Source organism: Staurois parvus, unplaced genomic scaffold (genome assembly GCF_062004578.1).
Source record: "Staurois parvus isolate SC_StPar_1 unplaced genomic scaffold, SC_StPar_1.0 ptg004070l, whole genome shotgun sequence".
Lineage (NCBI taxonomy): Eukaryota > Metazoa > Chordata > Amphibia > Anura > Ranidae > Staurois > Staurois parvus.
Genome location: NW_028321865.1, coordinates 7,586 through 25,000, shown reverse-complemented (window position 1 = coordinate 25,000; position 17,415 = coordinate 7,586). Strand labels below are relative to the sequence as shown.

General features: G+C 50.3%; 1 protein-coding gene across 1 annotated transcript in view; it reads left to right on the top strand.

Annotated features, from left to right (window-relative positions):
• Positions 1-11,493, top strand: part of LOC149427070 (uncharacterized) — a 16,038-nt gene extending 4,545 nt beyond the window's left edge. Inside the window, exon 2 of the mRNA XM_089668290.1 lies at positions 9,657-11,493. Coding sequence (XP_089524416.1) covers positions 9,657-9,974 — 318 coding nt within the window. The 3' untranslated portion in view covers positions 9,975-11,493. The remainder of the gene's footprint in view (positions 1-9,656) is intronic.
• Positions 11,494-17,415: the final 5,922 nt, after the last annotated feature.

Below are 17,415 nucleotides of genomic sequence, written 5' to 3'. Positions count from 1 at the left end.
TATATTCTTCAGATTTGTTTTTAACATATAAAAAAGTCATTTTAGCATATATTTTTACATATATTTATAAATAAGTTCCAAAACTGTAGATAAAATGTATTTTTAAAGACATACGGTATATTTGAAAATGTATTTTTAAAAATATTTTTCATATATTTTATAATAAAAACGCATTTCAACATACAGTATTTTGGCCGTATTCAATATATTTCAAAATATATTTCAATATTAAAAAAAAATTATATTTATATATATATATATATATATACACACACACACACATATGCCCAGGATGTTGAAATGACGTCCGGGAACACAGCGGCGGGAAGTCCAGGAACGCAACGACGGGAAGTCTGGGAACACAGCGGCGGGAAGTCTGGGAACACAGCGATGGGAAGGCCGGGAACACAGTGACGGGAAGTCCAGGAACGCAACGATGGGAAGGCTGGGAACGCAGCAATGGCTAGTGCAGGAACACAACAGCGGGAAGTCCGGGAACGCAGCGGTGGGAAGTCCGGGAACACAGAGGAAGGAAGTCCGGGAACACAGCGCGGGAAGGCCAGGGAACACAGCGGCGGGAAGGCCAGGGAACACAGCGGCGGGAAGGCCAGCAATGCAGTGATGGGAAAGCCGGGAACGCAGCGATGGGAAGGCCAGGGAACACAGTGGCGGGAAGGCCAGGGAACACAGCGGCGGGAAGGCCAGGGAACACAGCGGCGGGAAGGCCGGGAACACAGCGGTGGGAAGGCCAGCAATGCAGCGATGGGAAGTGCGGGAACGCAGCGATGGGAACGCCAGGAATGCAGCGATGGGAAGTGCGGGAACACAACGGCAGGAGGTCCTTGAACACAGCGAGGGGAAGGCCGGGAACGCAGCGGCAGGAAGTCCGGGAACACAGAGGAAGGAAGTCCAGGAACGCAGCGGCGGGAAGTCTGGGAACACAGAGGAAGGAAGTCTGGGAACACAGCGACGGGAAGTGTAGGAACACAACAGCGGGAAGTCCAGGAACGCAACGGCGGGAAGTCCGGAAACACAGAGGAAGGAAGTCCAGGAACACAGCGGAGGGAAGGCCGGGAACACAGTGGCGGGAAGTCCGGGAACACAGCAGCGGGAAGTCTGGGAACGCAGCGGCGGGAAGTCCGGGAACACAGCGGAGGGAAGGCCGGGAACACAGTGGCGGGAAGTCCGGGAACACAGCGGCGGGAAGTCCGGGAACACAGCAGCGGGAAGTCTGGGAACGCAGCGGCGGGAAGTCCGGGAACGCAGCGGCGGGAAGTCCGGGAACGCAGCGGCGGGAAGTCCGGGAACACAACGGCGGGAAGTCCGGGAACACAACGGCGGGAAGTCCGGAAACACAGAGGCGGTAGGAGGGGCAGACTGACGTAACAAATGTAACAATATAAAATCAGAAAGAAACAAAATATCAATCTCAGTCTTCTGCTGATCCCTCCTGAGGGCAGCTGTCTACTGGACCTGTCCTCCTGCAGTATGGTGGGCTGACTGCACATGATGGTACGAGGAGCTCCTCCCCCATCCTCCTGCAGTATGGTGGGCTGACTGCACATGATGGTATGAGGAGCTCCTCCCCCGTCTTCCTGCAGTATGGTGGGCTGACCGCACATGATGGTACGAGGAGCTCCTCCCCTGTCCTCCTGCAGTATGGTGGGCTGACTGCACCATGGATGGTACGAGGAGCTCCTCCCCTGTCCTCCTGCAGTATGGTGGGCTGACTGCACCATGGATGGTACGAGGAGCTCCTCCCCTGTCCTCCTGCATTATTGTGGGCTGACTGCACCATGGATGGTACGAGGAGCTCCTCCCCTGTCCTCCTGCAGTATGGTGGGCTGACTGCACCATGGATGGTACGAGGAGCTCCTCCCCTGTCCTCCTGCATTATTGTGGGCTGCATGCACCATGGATGGTACGAGGAGCTCCTCCCCCTGTCCTCCTGCAGTATGGTGGGCTGCATGCACCATGGATGGTACGAGGAGCTCCTCCCCTGTCCTCCTGCAGTATGGTGGGCTGCATGCACCATGGATGGTACGAGGAGCTCCTCTCCTGTCCTCCTGCAGTATGGTGGGCTGACTGCAGAGGATTCTGAAGCTCCTTCCCTTTTGCAAGAAAGTTGTGGGCACTCATTCTTATTTTAAAGTTTCATCTACAACTTGCTGCGGATTGCAGTTCCCAAGGATGGAAGGGAGGGAGAAAGGAAATAAAAGAGGAGGAAGGAAAAAGGATGGGAAAGGAAGGAAGGGGGGTCAAGGGAAGGTAGGAAGGAAGGGGGGGGGGGGTCAAGGAAAGAAAGGAAGGAAGGAGGGGTCGAAGGAAGGAAGGAAGGAAGGAAGGAAGGGGTTCAAGGGAAGGAAGGAAGGGGGGGTCAAGGGAAGAAAGGAAGGAAGGGGGGGTCGAAGGAAGGAAGGAAGGGGGGTCAAGGGAAGGAAGGAAGGAAGGAAGGAAGGGGGGGGTCAAGGGAAGAAAGGAAGGAAGGGGGGTCGAAGGAAGGAAGGGGGTTCAAGGGAAGAAAAGAAGGAAGGAAGGGGGGTGGAAGGAAGGAAGGAAGTGGGGTCAAGGGAAGGAAGGAAGGGGGTCAAGGGAAGGAAGGAAGGAAGGAAGGAAGGAAGGAAGGAAGGAAAGGGGGGTCAAGGAAGGAAGGAAGGAAGGAAGGAAGGGGGGTCGAAGGAAGGAAGGAAGGAAGGAAGGGGGTTCAAGAGAAAAAAGGAAGGAAGGAAGGGGGGTCAAGGGAAGGAAGGAAGGAAGGGGGGTGGAAGGAAGGAAGGAAAGGGGGGTCAAGGGAAGGAAGGAAGGAAGGAAGGGGGGTCGAAGGAAGGAAGGAAGGAAGGAAGGGGGTTCAAGAGAAAAAAGGAAGGAAGGAAGGGGGGTCAAGGGAAGGAAGGAAGGAAGGGGGGTGGAAGGAAGGAAGGAAGGGGGATCAAGGGAAGGAAGGAAGGGGGGGTCAAGGGAAGAAAGGAAGGAAGGGGGATCGAAGGAAGGAAGGAAGGAAGGAAGGAAGGGGGTTCAAGGGAAGAAAGGGGGGTGGAAGGAAGGAAGGGGGGTCAAGGGAAGGAAGGGTGGTCAAGGGAAGGAGGGAAGGAAGGGTGGTCAAGGGAAGAAAGGAAGAAAGGGGTCAAGGGAAGGAAGGAAGGAAGGTCAAGGGAAGAAAGGAAGGAAGGGGGGTCAAGGGAAGGAAGGAAGGAGGGTCAAGGGAAGAAAGGAAGGAAAGAAGGAAGGGGGATCATCAGAAGGAAGGAAGGAAGGGGGGTGGAAGGAAGGAAGGGGGGTCAAGGGAAGGAGGGAAGGAAGGGTGGTCAAGGGAAGAAAGGAAGAAAGGGGGTCAAGGGAAGGAAGGAAGGAACGTCAAGGGAAAAAAGGAAGGAAGGGGGGTCAAGGGAAGGAAGGAAGGGGGATGGAAGGAAGGAAGGGGGGTCAAGGGAAGGAAGGAAGGAGGGTCAAGGGAAGAAAGGAAGGAAGGAAGGGGGATGGAAGGAAGGAAGGGGGGTCAAGGGAAGGAGGGAAGGAAGGCTGGTCAAGGGAAGAAAGGAAGAAAGGGGGGTCAAGGGAAGGAAGGAAGGGGGGTCAAGGGAAGGAAGGAAGGAAGGGGGGTCAAGGGAAGGAAGGAAGGAAGGGGGTCAAGGGAAGGAAGGATGGATTTTTTTTTTTTTGTGTCACTGTAAAGATGAAAACAATGGATTCCCCGTCGGCTGGCGTATCTTTGTAAGTGTGCGGAGGATACACCTAGAGCCTGCGTAGACAGACATCCGGGGCCATAAGACGTCTCCAACCATTGATAACGTTTCATTATATGAATAGGAATATTAGAACGATTCTTTCTTCTTCTGGATCCCCCCCCCCCCGGAGTGCGGCTTCAGTGGGAGGATCGCTGTCTTTATCCCTTCTCTCAGAATGTGACTCAGCTTGTCCGCCGTGGCATATCCCGCGTCCTTACGGCTGCCAACGCTAATTGAAGCCCTTTAATGTTTCTCCGTGCTGGTCCAGGCGTGCTCAGCGAGGGAACGTCCTTTTCATCCTTCACTAATAAAACATTTCTGCTTGGAAATGAACAAATCATTAGGCTTTTCATTGCCGTGTGAACGGTAGGGATGAGCGGCTCTGGCCAGGTTTGGCTTGGGGGTGTGGGGGGGGGGGTAGTCAGCAGACACAGGGCTCTGTACACAGGGAACACGCTCTCTGATTCTCCATCCTGCAAAGCAGGGAAGAGAAACAAAGAGATCTTTAGTTAAAAGCAGCACACATGACACATTATCAGGATTGCTCCCCTTCCCAGCCAGTGTCATCATGACAGCGACAGTGTGCAGCATTCTCAGGGATCATTGTATTTGTGTCACTGGTGATGTCATGGTATTTAGTCAGTTAGTCAGCGTCAGATTGCCGTCCGCACTATTACCTTCCCATTATAAGTCGTTAATCACCGCCATTAGTAGTATGAAAAAAATAAATAAATACAAATTCAGGTATCTATGCCATAGTTTGTGGATGCTTTAATTTTTCACGCAAACCAACTAATATACACTTACGGGGATTTTTTTTTCTTTTACCAAAAACATGGAGCAGAATACATTGTGGCCTAAATTTTGGAAGAAATTAGATTTCTTTTGTGTCATTTTTTTGTATTTTTTTTTTTATATTTTATAACAGAAAGTAAAAAAATAGTGTTTTTTTTCCCAAAAATTTCAAAAAAATAATAAGCAAAAATCCAGTGGTGATCAAATACCACCAAAAGAAAGCTCCATTTGTGTGAAAAAAAAATGATATAAAATGTCATTTGGGTACAGCCAGGGATTTTTTTTTCAGAAGGAACACGCGGGAATGTAGTTCCTGTACCACCAGCACTAGGGGCGGACTGACCATTTGAGCACTCGGGCATTGCTCAAGGGCCCGGGGTCAGTAAGGGGCCCCATGAAATGCCCCTGGTACCCCTTCCCATCCTTTCCTTTCTTTCCTTCCTCCCATACATCCTTTCTCCCTCCTTCCCTCCCTCCCATCCCCCCTTCCTTTCCCTTCCTTCCCTCCTTCCTTCCCTTGACCCCCTTCCTTCCAATAATGTAGATTTGTATTTTTAAAGACATACAGTATATTTGAAATGTATTTTTAAAAATATTTTTCATATATTTTGTAATAAAAACGCATTTCAACATACAGTATCGAATGTTCGGTGTAACACTGAGAGACAGAATACAACAACAAATTCAGCAGAAATGCGTCTAACAAATGATGACGGATCTGCATGTTTATGAGGGAAAGAAGGATTTGATCCCCTTCACAAAACATGACTTAGTACTTGGTGGCCAATCCCTTGTTGGCAATCACAGAGGTCAGACGTTTCCTGGAGTTGGCCCCCAGGTTCGCACACATCTCAGGAGGGATTTTGGCCCACTCCTCTTGGCAGATCCTCTCCAAGTCATTAAGGTTTGGTGGCTGACGTTTGGCAACTCGAACTTTCAGCTCCCTCCACAGATTTTCAATCGGATGAAAGTCTGGAGACTGGCTAGGCCACTCCAGGACCTTAATGTGCTTCTTCTTGAGCCGCTCCTTTGTTGCCTTGGCCATGTGTTTTGGGTCATTGTCATGCTGGAACACCCATCCACCACCCATTTTCAATGCCCTGGCTCAGGGAAGAAGGTTCTCACCCAAGATTTGAGGGTACATTGCCCCGTCCATCGTCCCTTTGATGCGGTGCAGTTGACCTGTCCTCTTAGCAGAAACCCCCCCCCAAAGCAGAATGTTTCCACCACCATGTTTCACAGTTGGGATGGTGTTCTTGGGGTCATAGGCAGCATTCCTCCTCCTCCAAACACGGAGAGTTGAGTTGATGCCAAAGAGCTGGATTTTGGTCTCCTCTGACCACAACACTTCCCACCAGTCCTCCTCTGCATCATTCAGATGTTCAGTGGCAGACTTCAGACGGGCCTGGACATGGGCTTTCTTGAGCAGAGGGACCGTGCGGGCACTGCAGGATTTCAGTCCTTGTCGGCGTAGTGTGTTACCAATTGTTTTCTTGGTGACTGTGGTCCCAGCTGCCTGGAGATCATTGACAAGATCCTCACGTGTAGTTCTGGGATGATTCCTCACTGTTCTCATGATCATTGACACTCCACGAGGTGAGATCTTGCATGGTGCACCAGACCTAGGGAGACTGACACTTGTTTTGTGTTTCTTCCATTTGTGAATGATTGCACCAACTGTTGTCACCTTCTCACCAAGCTGCTTGGCCATAGTTTGGTAGCCCAGTCCAGCCTTGTGTAGGTCTACCATCTTGTCCCTGACATCCTTGGACAGCTCTTTGGTCTTTGCCATGGTGGAGAGTTTGGAATCTGATGGTTTGATGGCTCCTGTGGACAGGTGTCTTTTATACAGGTAACACAATGAGATTAGCAGCACTCCCTTTAAGAGACTGCTTCTAATCTCAGCTTGTTACCTGTATGAGAGACACCTGGAGCCCAGAAATCCTGCTGAATGATAGGGGATCAAATCCTTCTTTCCCTCATGAACATGCAGATCCGTCATCATTTGTTAGACGCATTTCTGCTGAATTTGTTGTTGTATTCTGTCTCTCAGTGTTACACTGAACATTCCATTGTTAGACCGATCATTTCTGTGTGAGGGGCGAACATTCCATTGTTAGACCGATCATTTCTGTGTGAGGGGCGAACATTCCATTGTTAGACCGATCGTTCTGTGTGAGGGGGAACATTCCATTGTTAGACCGATCGTTTCTGTGTGAGGGGCGAACATTCCATTGTTAGACCGATCATTTCTGTGTGAGGGGCGAACATTCCATTGTTAGACCGATCGTTTCTGTGTGAGGGGCGAACATTCAGCATCAGCCGGGGAGCAAATACACATTTCCTTCACTGTAATATATACAGCATCTCCCAGAAGTGAGTCCACCCCTCCCCCCCTCTGTATACAATGTATATATATATATTGAATACGGCAAAAATTGTAGCATTTCAAATATATGTCAATATATTTGGGAAGAATACTTTTAAATATATTCAAACATATTTTTCTTCCATATGGGTGGGGTCTATTGGTGCTGGGGGCAGCTCTATTGTTGTTGGGGGTATTTTGTTGTGTGGGGGGGGGGGGTAAATTGTTGCTAGGGGGCTCTATGGTCGCTCGGGAGTGTACAATTTCTGGGTTCACCCCACAACCTAGGCATAGTTAGGTTAAAGAGACCCTGTCCTCAGACTGAGGACCTCAGAGCTGAATTTTCAAGAGACCCAAAGCTCCCAACTGTCACTGATTTCGAGGGACTGTCCCTCATTCGGAACAAGGTCCCTTTGTCAGAGAAGCAATCGTTTTGTGGTTCAGGGAAGGCGCTCTGCAATGAATGTTGACTTGGATCTAACTTGTAATATGGATGAAGAGCCCCCCCCCCCCCCCAGATTCTGATTGCTCTGCCAGATGTTCTGTTGTAATATGGATGAAGAGCCCCCCAGATTCTGATTGCTCTGCCAGATGTTCTGTGTACACGGTCCACCCGGGAGATAGAACCTTAATTGCTCCTTCTGAACCTTGACCCCTCCCCCGTCTCCATCTGTCTCCGGCAGTTGATAGAACTATATACATTAGCAGATTATATTGTAGAATTATACGACTCTTCTAGTGACTGTACTCTTCGTCTGCTGCGGACAGGTGTGTGAGCGACCTTCTCAGTCCCGGAATCGGGGTGTGACCTTCCATGAGTCAGAGAAACTCTCCGATCTTCTACATACCTGTCCTGTGTGTGTAGTAATGTCACACCGAGAGCCCTGACCCCCCCCTGACTGACACCAAGAATCAGAAGAATGCAGCAGGAAACCATAGTAGTGACATAAGTCAAAAGAAAATGATCTTACACACCTGCATAGCTCTGACGTGTACCACGGCCGCAGTACAGAGAACACCGAACCCACACACCAGTCTCTGTGCAAGAGGAGCTTACGCTCTAATGTCCCCTCCCCACAGTCACATCAGTCTCTGTGCAAGAGGAGCTTACGCTCTAATTTCCCCGCCCTCACAGTCACACCAGTCTCTGTGCAAGAGGAGCTTACGCTCTAATGTCCCCTCCCCCACAGTCACATCAGTCTCTGTGCAAGAGGAGCTTACGCTCTAATTTCCCCTCCCCCACAGTCACATCAGTCTCTGTACAGAGGAGCTTACACTCTCATTTCCCTCCCCCACCGTCACATCAGTCTCTGTGCAAGAGGAGCTTATGCTCTAATGTCCCCTCCCCACAGTCACATCAGTCTCTGTACCAGAGGAGCTTACGCTCTAATGTCCCCTCCCCCACAGTCACATCAGTCTCTGTACCAGAGGAGCTTACGCTCTAATGTCCCCTCCCCCCACAGTCACATCAGTCTCTGTACCAGAGGAGCTTACGCTCTAATGTCCCCTCCCCCCACAGTCACATCAGTCTCTGTACCAGAGGAGCTGACACTCTAATGTCCCCTCCCCCACAGTCACATCAGTCTGTGTACCAGAGGAGCTGACACTCTAATGTCCCCTCCCCCACAGTCCTATCAGTCTCTGCACCAGAGGAGCTTACACTCTAATGTCCCCTCCCCCACAGTCCCATCAGTCTCTGCACCAGAGGAGCTTGCACTCTAATGTCCCCTCCCCCACAGTCCCATCAGTCTCTGTACAGAGGAGCTTACACTCTAATGTCCCCTCCCCCACAGTCACATCAGTCTCTGTACAGAGGAGCTGACACTCTAATGTCCCTTCCTCCACAGTCCCATCAGTCTCTGCACCAGAGGAGCTTACACTCTAACAGGGGTGGACTGACAACTCATGGGGCCCCCGGGCAATAGGGGATCATGGGGCCCCTGTGTCCTTGGCCAAACTCAAAAAAGCCTATGAAAAAAGGTACCAGGGGCATCTCATGGGGCCCCCTACTGACCCCGGGCCCTCGGGCAGTGCCTGGAGTTTCCAAATGCCCCTGCACTCTAATGTCCCCTCCCCCACAGCCCCATCAGTCTCTGTACCAGAGAAGCTTACACTCTAATGTCCCCTCCCCAACAGTTCACAACAGTCTCTGTACCTGAGGAGCTTACACTCTAATGTCCCCTCCCCCACAGTCACATCAGTTTCTGTACCAGAGGAGCTTACACTCTAATGTCCCCTCCCCCACAGTCCCATCAGTCTCTGTACCAGAGGAGCTTACACTCTAATGCCCCCTCCCCCACAGTCCCATTAGTCTCTGTACCAGAGGAGCTTACACTCTAATGCCCCCCCCCCCCACAGTCCCATCAGTCTCTGTACCAGAGGAGCTTACACTCTAATGCCCCCCCCCCCCCACAGTCACATCAGTCTCTGTACAGAGGAGCTTACACTCTAATGCCCCCCCCCCCCACAGTCACACACTATTATTATTACACATTTATATAGCTCTGACATATACCGCAGTGCTGTACAGAGAACCCTGAGCCAGTCCCATCATAAATTCCCTCCACAATCTTGAGAAGAACCTTCCAAGAAGAGTGGAGGACGTTATACCCTCAAAGGGGGACACCTCCATCTGACTGGCCCTGGTTTGGGTATGGGATGTCCTACAAGCTCACATAGGTGTGATGGTCAGGTGTCTATAAACGTTTTGGCCAAAATGGTGAACATTTGAAGCATATTTAACATTTCTCGTGTTTCTGCCTTTACAGCAAGACTCGGCACCAGCCAACGAACAGCCACGTGAAGAAAAACGGCCACCTCCCCCTGTGCCTCCCAAACCTAAGGATCACCAAGTTCTACCGGCAGCACCACCGGCGCAGAACAAACCCAACATGCCCCCATTTGACCCCTGCAAGGCCATCATAGAGACCTCGCCATACTACGTCTACTTTAAGATAATAACCGAAAACGACACAGAGAATCCCGCAGAAGAAGACATCAGAGAAGTTCTTCACAAACTGGTTGTGATTGATAAAGACATGCCCAGAACCGCCAAATACCGCAACTTCCGGTCTTACGTGCAGTAAGAACATTAGGATTATGGGACACACGAACTGTGGGACACGAAACTGGATAAGGGTCAAGAAAAAACTAAATCTGGTCTACCCAATCTTCTACTACAATCGGCAAGCATGAGATGACTGGTGGATCATACAACCCAACCATGTACCTGCTGGAGCCACTGACCAAAATATGATTCTCCTCCAGTCCGTCGCGGTAGTCTGGAACGTACCATTTATCTGCCCTGTAGGATGGAGCTAAGCTGGAAGACCCCAAAAAAAGTCTTCCCCCAATTAGAAGAAACTTCAAAAAAATTCAGGTCCTTCACGGTAAAGTCAACCAGGACTCGAGCCAATCCATGTGACCACATGTAGACCGACGACGGTCAAAAGACGGGACGGACACTTGCCGCCGGTATGGAATGAACACAGTCATGTGACATACTCTACTCAGGATATACAAATTACAATAACCAATTTTTTTTTTAATTATTTTTATTAATATCTCCAGAAATGACTTAATTGGTGGACAAAGTCAACCGTGCCACCGTGTGTGCTGGAGCAGATCAGGATGTAGATCGTCAGCTTTGGGGTGCAAATACACAGCTTAGAAAGCTCAAGGGATCATGTTAGAAGGACTCTTTCCAGGCGCATTGGAGACTTCACTTCCACCATTGCCTGACACCAGGACCGGAAGTCATTGTTTTGACCTAAGAACTGGTATGCCCTCCAGAAACTGGGCAGTGCCATCCTCCCGAGTCCACCTAACAGGTCCTACAAGTCAGTCAAGCCGCCCTCAACCAACAGACTTCATGGGTTGCGTTCATAAAAAATTCACAGTTTGTAGATTGTGTGAACGTGGCAAAATCTGACATTCTCAGGGCAGCACAGTGGCAGGGGCCCCCGGGCAATAGGAAATCGAGGGGCCCAGTGTCCTCACCCACACCCAAAAAAGCCAATGAAAGGTACCAGGGGCATCTCTTGGGGCCTCTACTGACCCCAGGCCCTCGTGGCTAAATGGTTAGTCCACCCCTGCACAGTGGCTAAATGGTTAGCATTTCCACCTGGGCAGTACTAAGGTCGTTGGTTTGAATCCCAACCATGGCACCACCTGCCTGGAGTTTTTATGTTCTCTCTGTGCCTGTGTGGGTTTCCTCCCACACTCCCAAAGACATGCTGGTAGACACAATGGTTTATTGTGGACAGCAAAGTGGCTAAATGGTTAGCATTTCCACCTGGCAGTACTAAGGTCGTTGGTTTTGAATCCACGGCACCACCTGCCTGGAGTTTGCATGTTCTCCCTGTGCCTGTGTGGGTTTCCTCTGGGTACTCCAGTTTCCTCCCAAACTCCAAAGACATGCTGGTAGACACAATGGTTTATTGTGGGCAGCACAGTGGCTAAATGGTTAGCACATCTACTTGGCAGTACTAGGGTTGTTGGTTTGAATCCCAACCAAGGCACCACCTGCCTGGAGTTTCCATGTTCTCCCTGTACCTGCATGGGTTTCCTCCCACACTCCCAAAGACATGCTGGTAGGCGCAGTGGTTTATTTATGGGCAGGCACAGTGGCTAAATGGGTTAGCACTTCCACCTGGCAGTACTAGGGTCATTGGTTTGAATCCCAACCACAGCACCACCTGCCTGGAGTTTGCATGTTCTCCCTGTGCCTGTGTGGGTTTCCTCTGGGTACTCCAGTTTCCTCCCACACTCCAAAGACATGCTGGTAGGGTAATAGAATCCTGTCTGAATTGGCCCTAGTATGTGTATGTATAAATGTAAGTTAGACTTTAGATTGTACGCTCCTCAGGGGCGGGGACTGATGTGAATGTACAATATATATGTAAATTGCTGGCGCTACAGAAGTACCTGAAATAAATAATCTTTATAGATCAAGTTATTCGCTGAACATTGGAAATGCCACATTAGGAAGCTGAGGAGCATATTTTTTTCTTATGATCCTCAGCACCATCTAGGGCCATAATGTGGTATTTCATCATACAGTATTTTGTTTTTTTTTTTTGAATGAATGACATTCGACGCGCAGAGAATACGACTCGAGAACATTTGATTCTGACATTCACAAAGAATTCATTTACATGCAAGTTCGATGAACGAAGGGATATGCTTTTTTTTTTTTTTTTAATTAATAAATAAACTCCTTTGCATTTGTTTCTGGTGGAAATTCTTATTATATGGAAAACAATGTATCGGAAACCAAATATCGGAGACGGGTAGCTGACCGCGACATGTATTTATTTGTGACGTTTGTGTTTGGATTGTAGTTCTCATATAAATGAATAATCTGTACTTGATATAAAAAAAGCACTGCTGGGATGTAAAATAAAGTTGATCAAATTTCCCGATTCTAAAATGCATTTTTTTTGGAGGGGGAGGGGAGTTTAATAAATTTAAAATAAATAAAATGTTTTACAAAGTTGATTGATTTATGTTCATTGGCTGAAGCCGCAGCATGGGACTGGAAGGGGGGGGGGGATTGGAGTAATTAAAAGATACAATTAAAGAAACATGTCCCATATTGTCCTGTCTGTGTCCTATAATGCTGAGTGTCATCAAGCTTCATCAAATCCTCCCTCAGGCCCTCCCCCCTCCAGTCCTGCACAGGTGTACCGGCTCCTCCCTTCAGTCTTGCACAGGTGTACCGGTTCCTCCCCTTCAGTCTTGCAAAGGTGTACCGGTTCCTCCCCTTCAGTCTTGCACAGGTGTACCTGCTCCTCCCCTTCAGTCTTGCGCAGGTGTACCGGCTCCTCCCCTTCAGTCTTGCACAGGTGTACCGGTTCCTCCCCTTCAGTCTTGCACAGGTGTATTGGCTCCTCCCCTTCAGTCTTGCACAGGTGTACCCGGCTCCCTCCCTTCCTTCTTGCACATGTGTATCAGCTCCTCCCCTTCAGTCTTGCAGAGGTGTACCGGCTCCTCCCTCCTTCAGTTCTTGCACAGGTGTACCGGTTCCTCCCCTTCAGTCTTGCAGAGGTGTATTGGCTCCTCCCCTTCAGTCTTGCACAGGTGTACCGGCTCCTCCCCTTCAGTCTTGCACAGGTGTACCGGTTCCTCCCCTTCAGTCTTGCACAGGTGTACCGGTTCCTCCCCTTCAGTCTTGCACAGGTGTACCTGCTCCTCCCCTTCAGTCTTGCGCAGGTGTACCGGCTCCTCCCCTTCAGTCTTGCACAGGTGTACCGGTTCCTCCCCTTCAGTCTTGCACAGGTGTATTGGCTCCTCCCCTTCAGTCTTGCACAGGTGTACCGGCTCCTCCCTTTCCTTCTTGCACATGTGTATCAGCTCCTCCCCTTCAGTCTTGCAGAGGTGTACCGGCTCCTCCCCTCCTTCAGTCTTGCACAGGTGTACCGGTTCCTCCCCTTCAGTCTTGCAGAGGTGTATTGGCTCCTCCCCTTCAGTCTTGCACAGGTGTACCGGCTCCTCCCCTTCAGTCTTGCACAGGTGTACCGGTTCCTCCCCTTCAGTCTTGCACAGGTGTACCGGTTCCTCCCCTTCAGTCTTGCACAGGTGTACCGGCTCCTCCCCTTCAGTCTTGCAGAGGTGTACCGGCTCCTCCCCTCCTTCAGTCTTGCAGAGGTGTACCGGTTCCTCCCCTTCAGTCTTGCAAAGGTGTACCGGTTCCTCCCCTTCAGTCTTGCACAGGTGTACCAGCTCCTCCCCTTCAGTTTTGCACATGTGTACCTGCTCCTCCCCTTCAGTCTTGCACAGGTGTACCGGCTCCTCCCCTTCAGTCTTGCACAGGTGTACCGGTTCCTCCCCTTCAGTCTTGCACAGGTGTATTGGCTCCTCCCCTTTAGTCTTGCACAGGTGTACCGGCTCCTCCCTTTCCTTCTTGCACATGTGTATCAGCTCCTCCCCTTCAGTCTTGCACAGGTGTACCGGTTCCTCCCCTTCAGTCTTGCACAGGTGTATTGGCTCCTCCCCTTCAGTCTTGCACAGGTGTACCGGCTCCTCCCCTTCAGTCTTGCACAGGTGTACCGGTTCCTCCCCTTCAGTCTTGCAGAGGTGTACCGGCTCCTCCCCTTCAGTCTTGCACAGGTGTACTGGCTCCTCCCCTTCCATCTTGCACAGGTGTACTGGCTCCTCCCCTTCAGTCTTGCACAGGTGTACTGGCTCCTCCCCTTCAGTCTTGCACAGGTGTTCCGGCTCCTCCCCTCCAGTCTTGCACAGGTGTACTGGCTTCTCCCCTCTAGTCTTGCACAGGTGTTCCGGCTCCTCCCCTCCAGTATTGCACAGGTGTACCAACTCCTCCCCTCCAGTCTTCCAGTCTTCCACCATTGTACTGATTACTCCCCTGGACTGGAATGGCTTCCTCTGATATCACCGCACACTGGGAGCTTCTCACAATGTGCATTAGAAGCTGCAGCAAGTCAGACAGAACTCCGCCCCATTTCCTGGCTGGAGGACGTCCAACATCATCTAGCTCTTTCCTGCCAAGTCTGACTGTCCTTGGCCCCGCCCCTGTCATTGGACTCCTCTTCTTTTAATCACGGAGGCTCAACATCACATGTAGGCATTACCTATCTATCTATGCAAAAAATGAAATTTGAATGAAATGTATATCTTTTTTTTTTTGCACAAATAAGGCTTTCTTTAGGTGGTATTTGATCACCACTGGGGGGTGGGGGGGGGGGTGTTTATTATTGTATAGACAAAAAAGGCAGAAAATTAAAAAAAAAAACGATTTCTTTTTTCTGCTATAAAACATATCCAGTAAAATCAAATTTCTTCCTAAATACAAAGCTTGGGGTTAACAGAAAAAAAGAAAAAAAAATCCAAAAAAATGTATACTCCAATGTGTACTCAAGTACGGTGTCGCATGACCGAGCAATTACCAGTTAATGTAGCACAGTGCTGAATGGCGAAAATTCTTTCCGGAGCTCAAGTGGTTAAAGAAGAGATTTGATGCCGGATAAGAGGTGACAGCTTTTCTTCCGGATTGTTCTTTTTATAAATAGAAAAATTGCTCCACGCGGCACACAAAGGAGGACGAGGCAAAGTCGTTGATTCACCTCTCTGTGTGTGGATGTGTCAGTCTGTCATCGCCCGTCATTCCTGATTGGTGAGATTCCTTGCGGCTCAGAATCATCTATATACACAAAGAGTCACATGATTCAGAGATCTGAGATTAAATCATTTCACCGTCTTGTTCTAAGACAGCAGACACAGTACAGGAGACGGTCAGAGAACTGCGGACATAGTGCAGGAGATGGTCAGAGAACTGCAGACACAGTACAGGAGATGACCAGAGACTGCGGACACAGTACAGGAGATGGTCAGAGACTGCGGACACAGTACAGGAGATGGTCAGAGACTGCGGACACAGTACAGGAGATGATCAGAGACTGCGGACACAGTACAGGGGATGACCAGAGACTGCAGACACAGTACAGGGGATGACCAGAGACTGCGGACATAGTACAGGGGATGACCAGAGACTGCGGACACAGTACAGGAGACGGTCAGAGAACTGCGGACATAGTACAGGAGATGACCAGAGACTGCGGACATAGTACAGGGGATGACCAGAGACTGCGGACACAGTACAGGAGACGGTCAGAGAACTGCGGACATAGTACAGGAGATGACCAGAGACTGCGGACATAGTACAGGGGATGACCAGAGACTGCGGACACAGTACAGGAGACTGTCAGAGACTGCGGACACAGTACAGGAGATGGTCAGAGACTGCGGACATAGTACAGGAGATGACCAGAGACTGCGGACATAGTACAGGAGACGGTCAGAGAACTGCGGACACAGTACAGGAGATGACCAGAGACTGCGGACACAGTACAGGAGATGACCAGAGACTGCAGACACGGTACAGGGGATGACCAGAGACTGCGGACACAGTACAGGAGATGACCAGAGACTGCAGACACGGTACAGGAGATGGTCAGAGACTGCGGACACAGTGCAGGGGATGACCAGAGACTGCGGACACAGTACAGGAGATGACCAGAGACTGCAGACACAGTACAGGGGATGACCAGAGACTGCAGACATAGTACAGGAGACTGTCAGAGACTGCGGACACAGTACAGGAGATGGTCAGAGACTGCGGACATAGTACAGGAGATGACCAGAGACTGCGGACATAGTACAGGAGACGGTCAGAGAACTGCGGACACAGTACAGGGGATGACCAGAGACTGCGGACACAGTACAGGAGATGACCAGAGACTGCAGACACGGTACAGGGGATGACCAGAGACTGCGGACACAGTACAGGAGATGACCAGAGACTGCAGACACGGTACAGGAGATGGTCAGAGACTGCGGACACAGTGCAGGGGATGACCAGAGACTGCGGACACAGTACAGGAGATGACCAGAGACTGCAGACACAGTACAGGGGATGACCAGAGACTGCAGACATAGTACAGGAGATGACCAGAGACTGCGGACACAGTACAGGAGATGACCAGAGACTGCGGACACAGTACAGGAGATGACCAGAGACTGCGGACACAGTACAGGGGATGACCAGAGACTGCGGACACAGTACAGGGGATGACCAGAGACTGCGGACATAGTACAGGAGATGACCAGAGACTGCGGACATAGTACAGGAGATGACCAGAGACTGCAGACACAGTACAGGAGATGACCAGAGACTGCGGACACAGTACAGGGGATGACCAGAGACTGCGGACACAGTACAGGGGATGACCAGAGACTGCGGACACAGTACAGGAGATGACCAGAGACTGCGGACACAGTACAGGGGATGACCAGAGACTGCGGACACAGTACAGGAGATGACCAGAGACTGCGGACACAGTACAGGAGAGGGTCAGAGACTGCAGACACAGTACAGGGGATGACCAGAGACTGCGGACACAGTACAGGAGAGGGTCAGAGACTGCAGACACAGTACAGGAGATGACCAGAGACTGCGGACACAGTACAGGAGATGACCAGAGACTGCGGACACAGTACAGGGGATGACCAGAGACTGCGGACACAGTACAGGAGATGACCAGAGACTGCAGACACAGTACAGGAGATGACCAGAGACTGCGGACACAGTACAGGAGATGACCAGAGACTGCGGACACAGTACAGGGATGACCAGAGACTGCGGACACAGTACAGGAGATGACCAGAGACTGCGGACACAGTACAGGAGATGACCAGAGACTGCGGACACAGTACAGGAGATGACCAGAGACTGCGGACATAGTACAGAAAAAGAAAAATGGATAGACAAAACAGGAAAAAAGTAAACAAGAAATGTAAAATAAATAAACCCAGCAATGTACCTACTAGAAGTCAGTATAAATAATATTCTCATTGACTGGGAAGGCTAATGTCCAAAACCCAGCCTGCTATCTGCAGGGGCCCCATAGCAAATGTGGAAGGGCCACAGGAATGACATCAGGGGTTTAGATATTCCTCTGCTGACACCTAGTGGAATCTGTAAATATTACACTGCAGGTACTCTGTGCT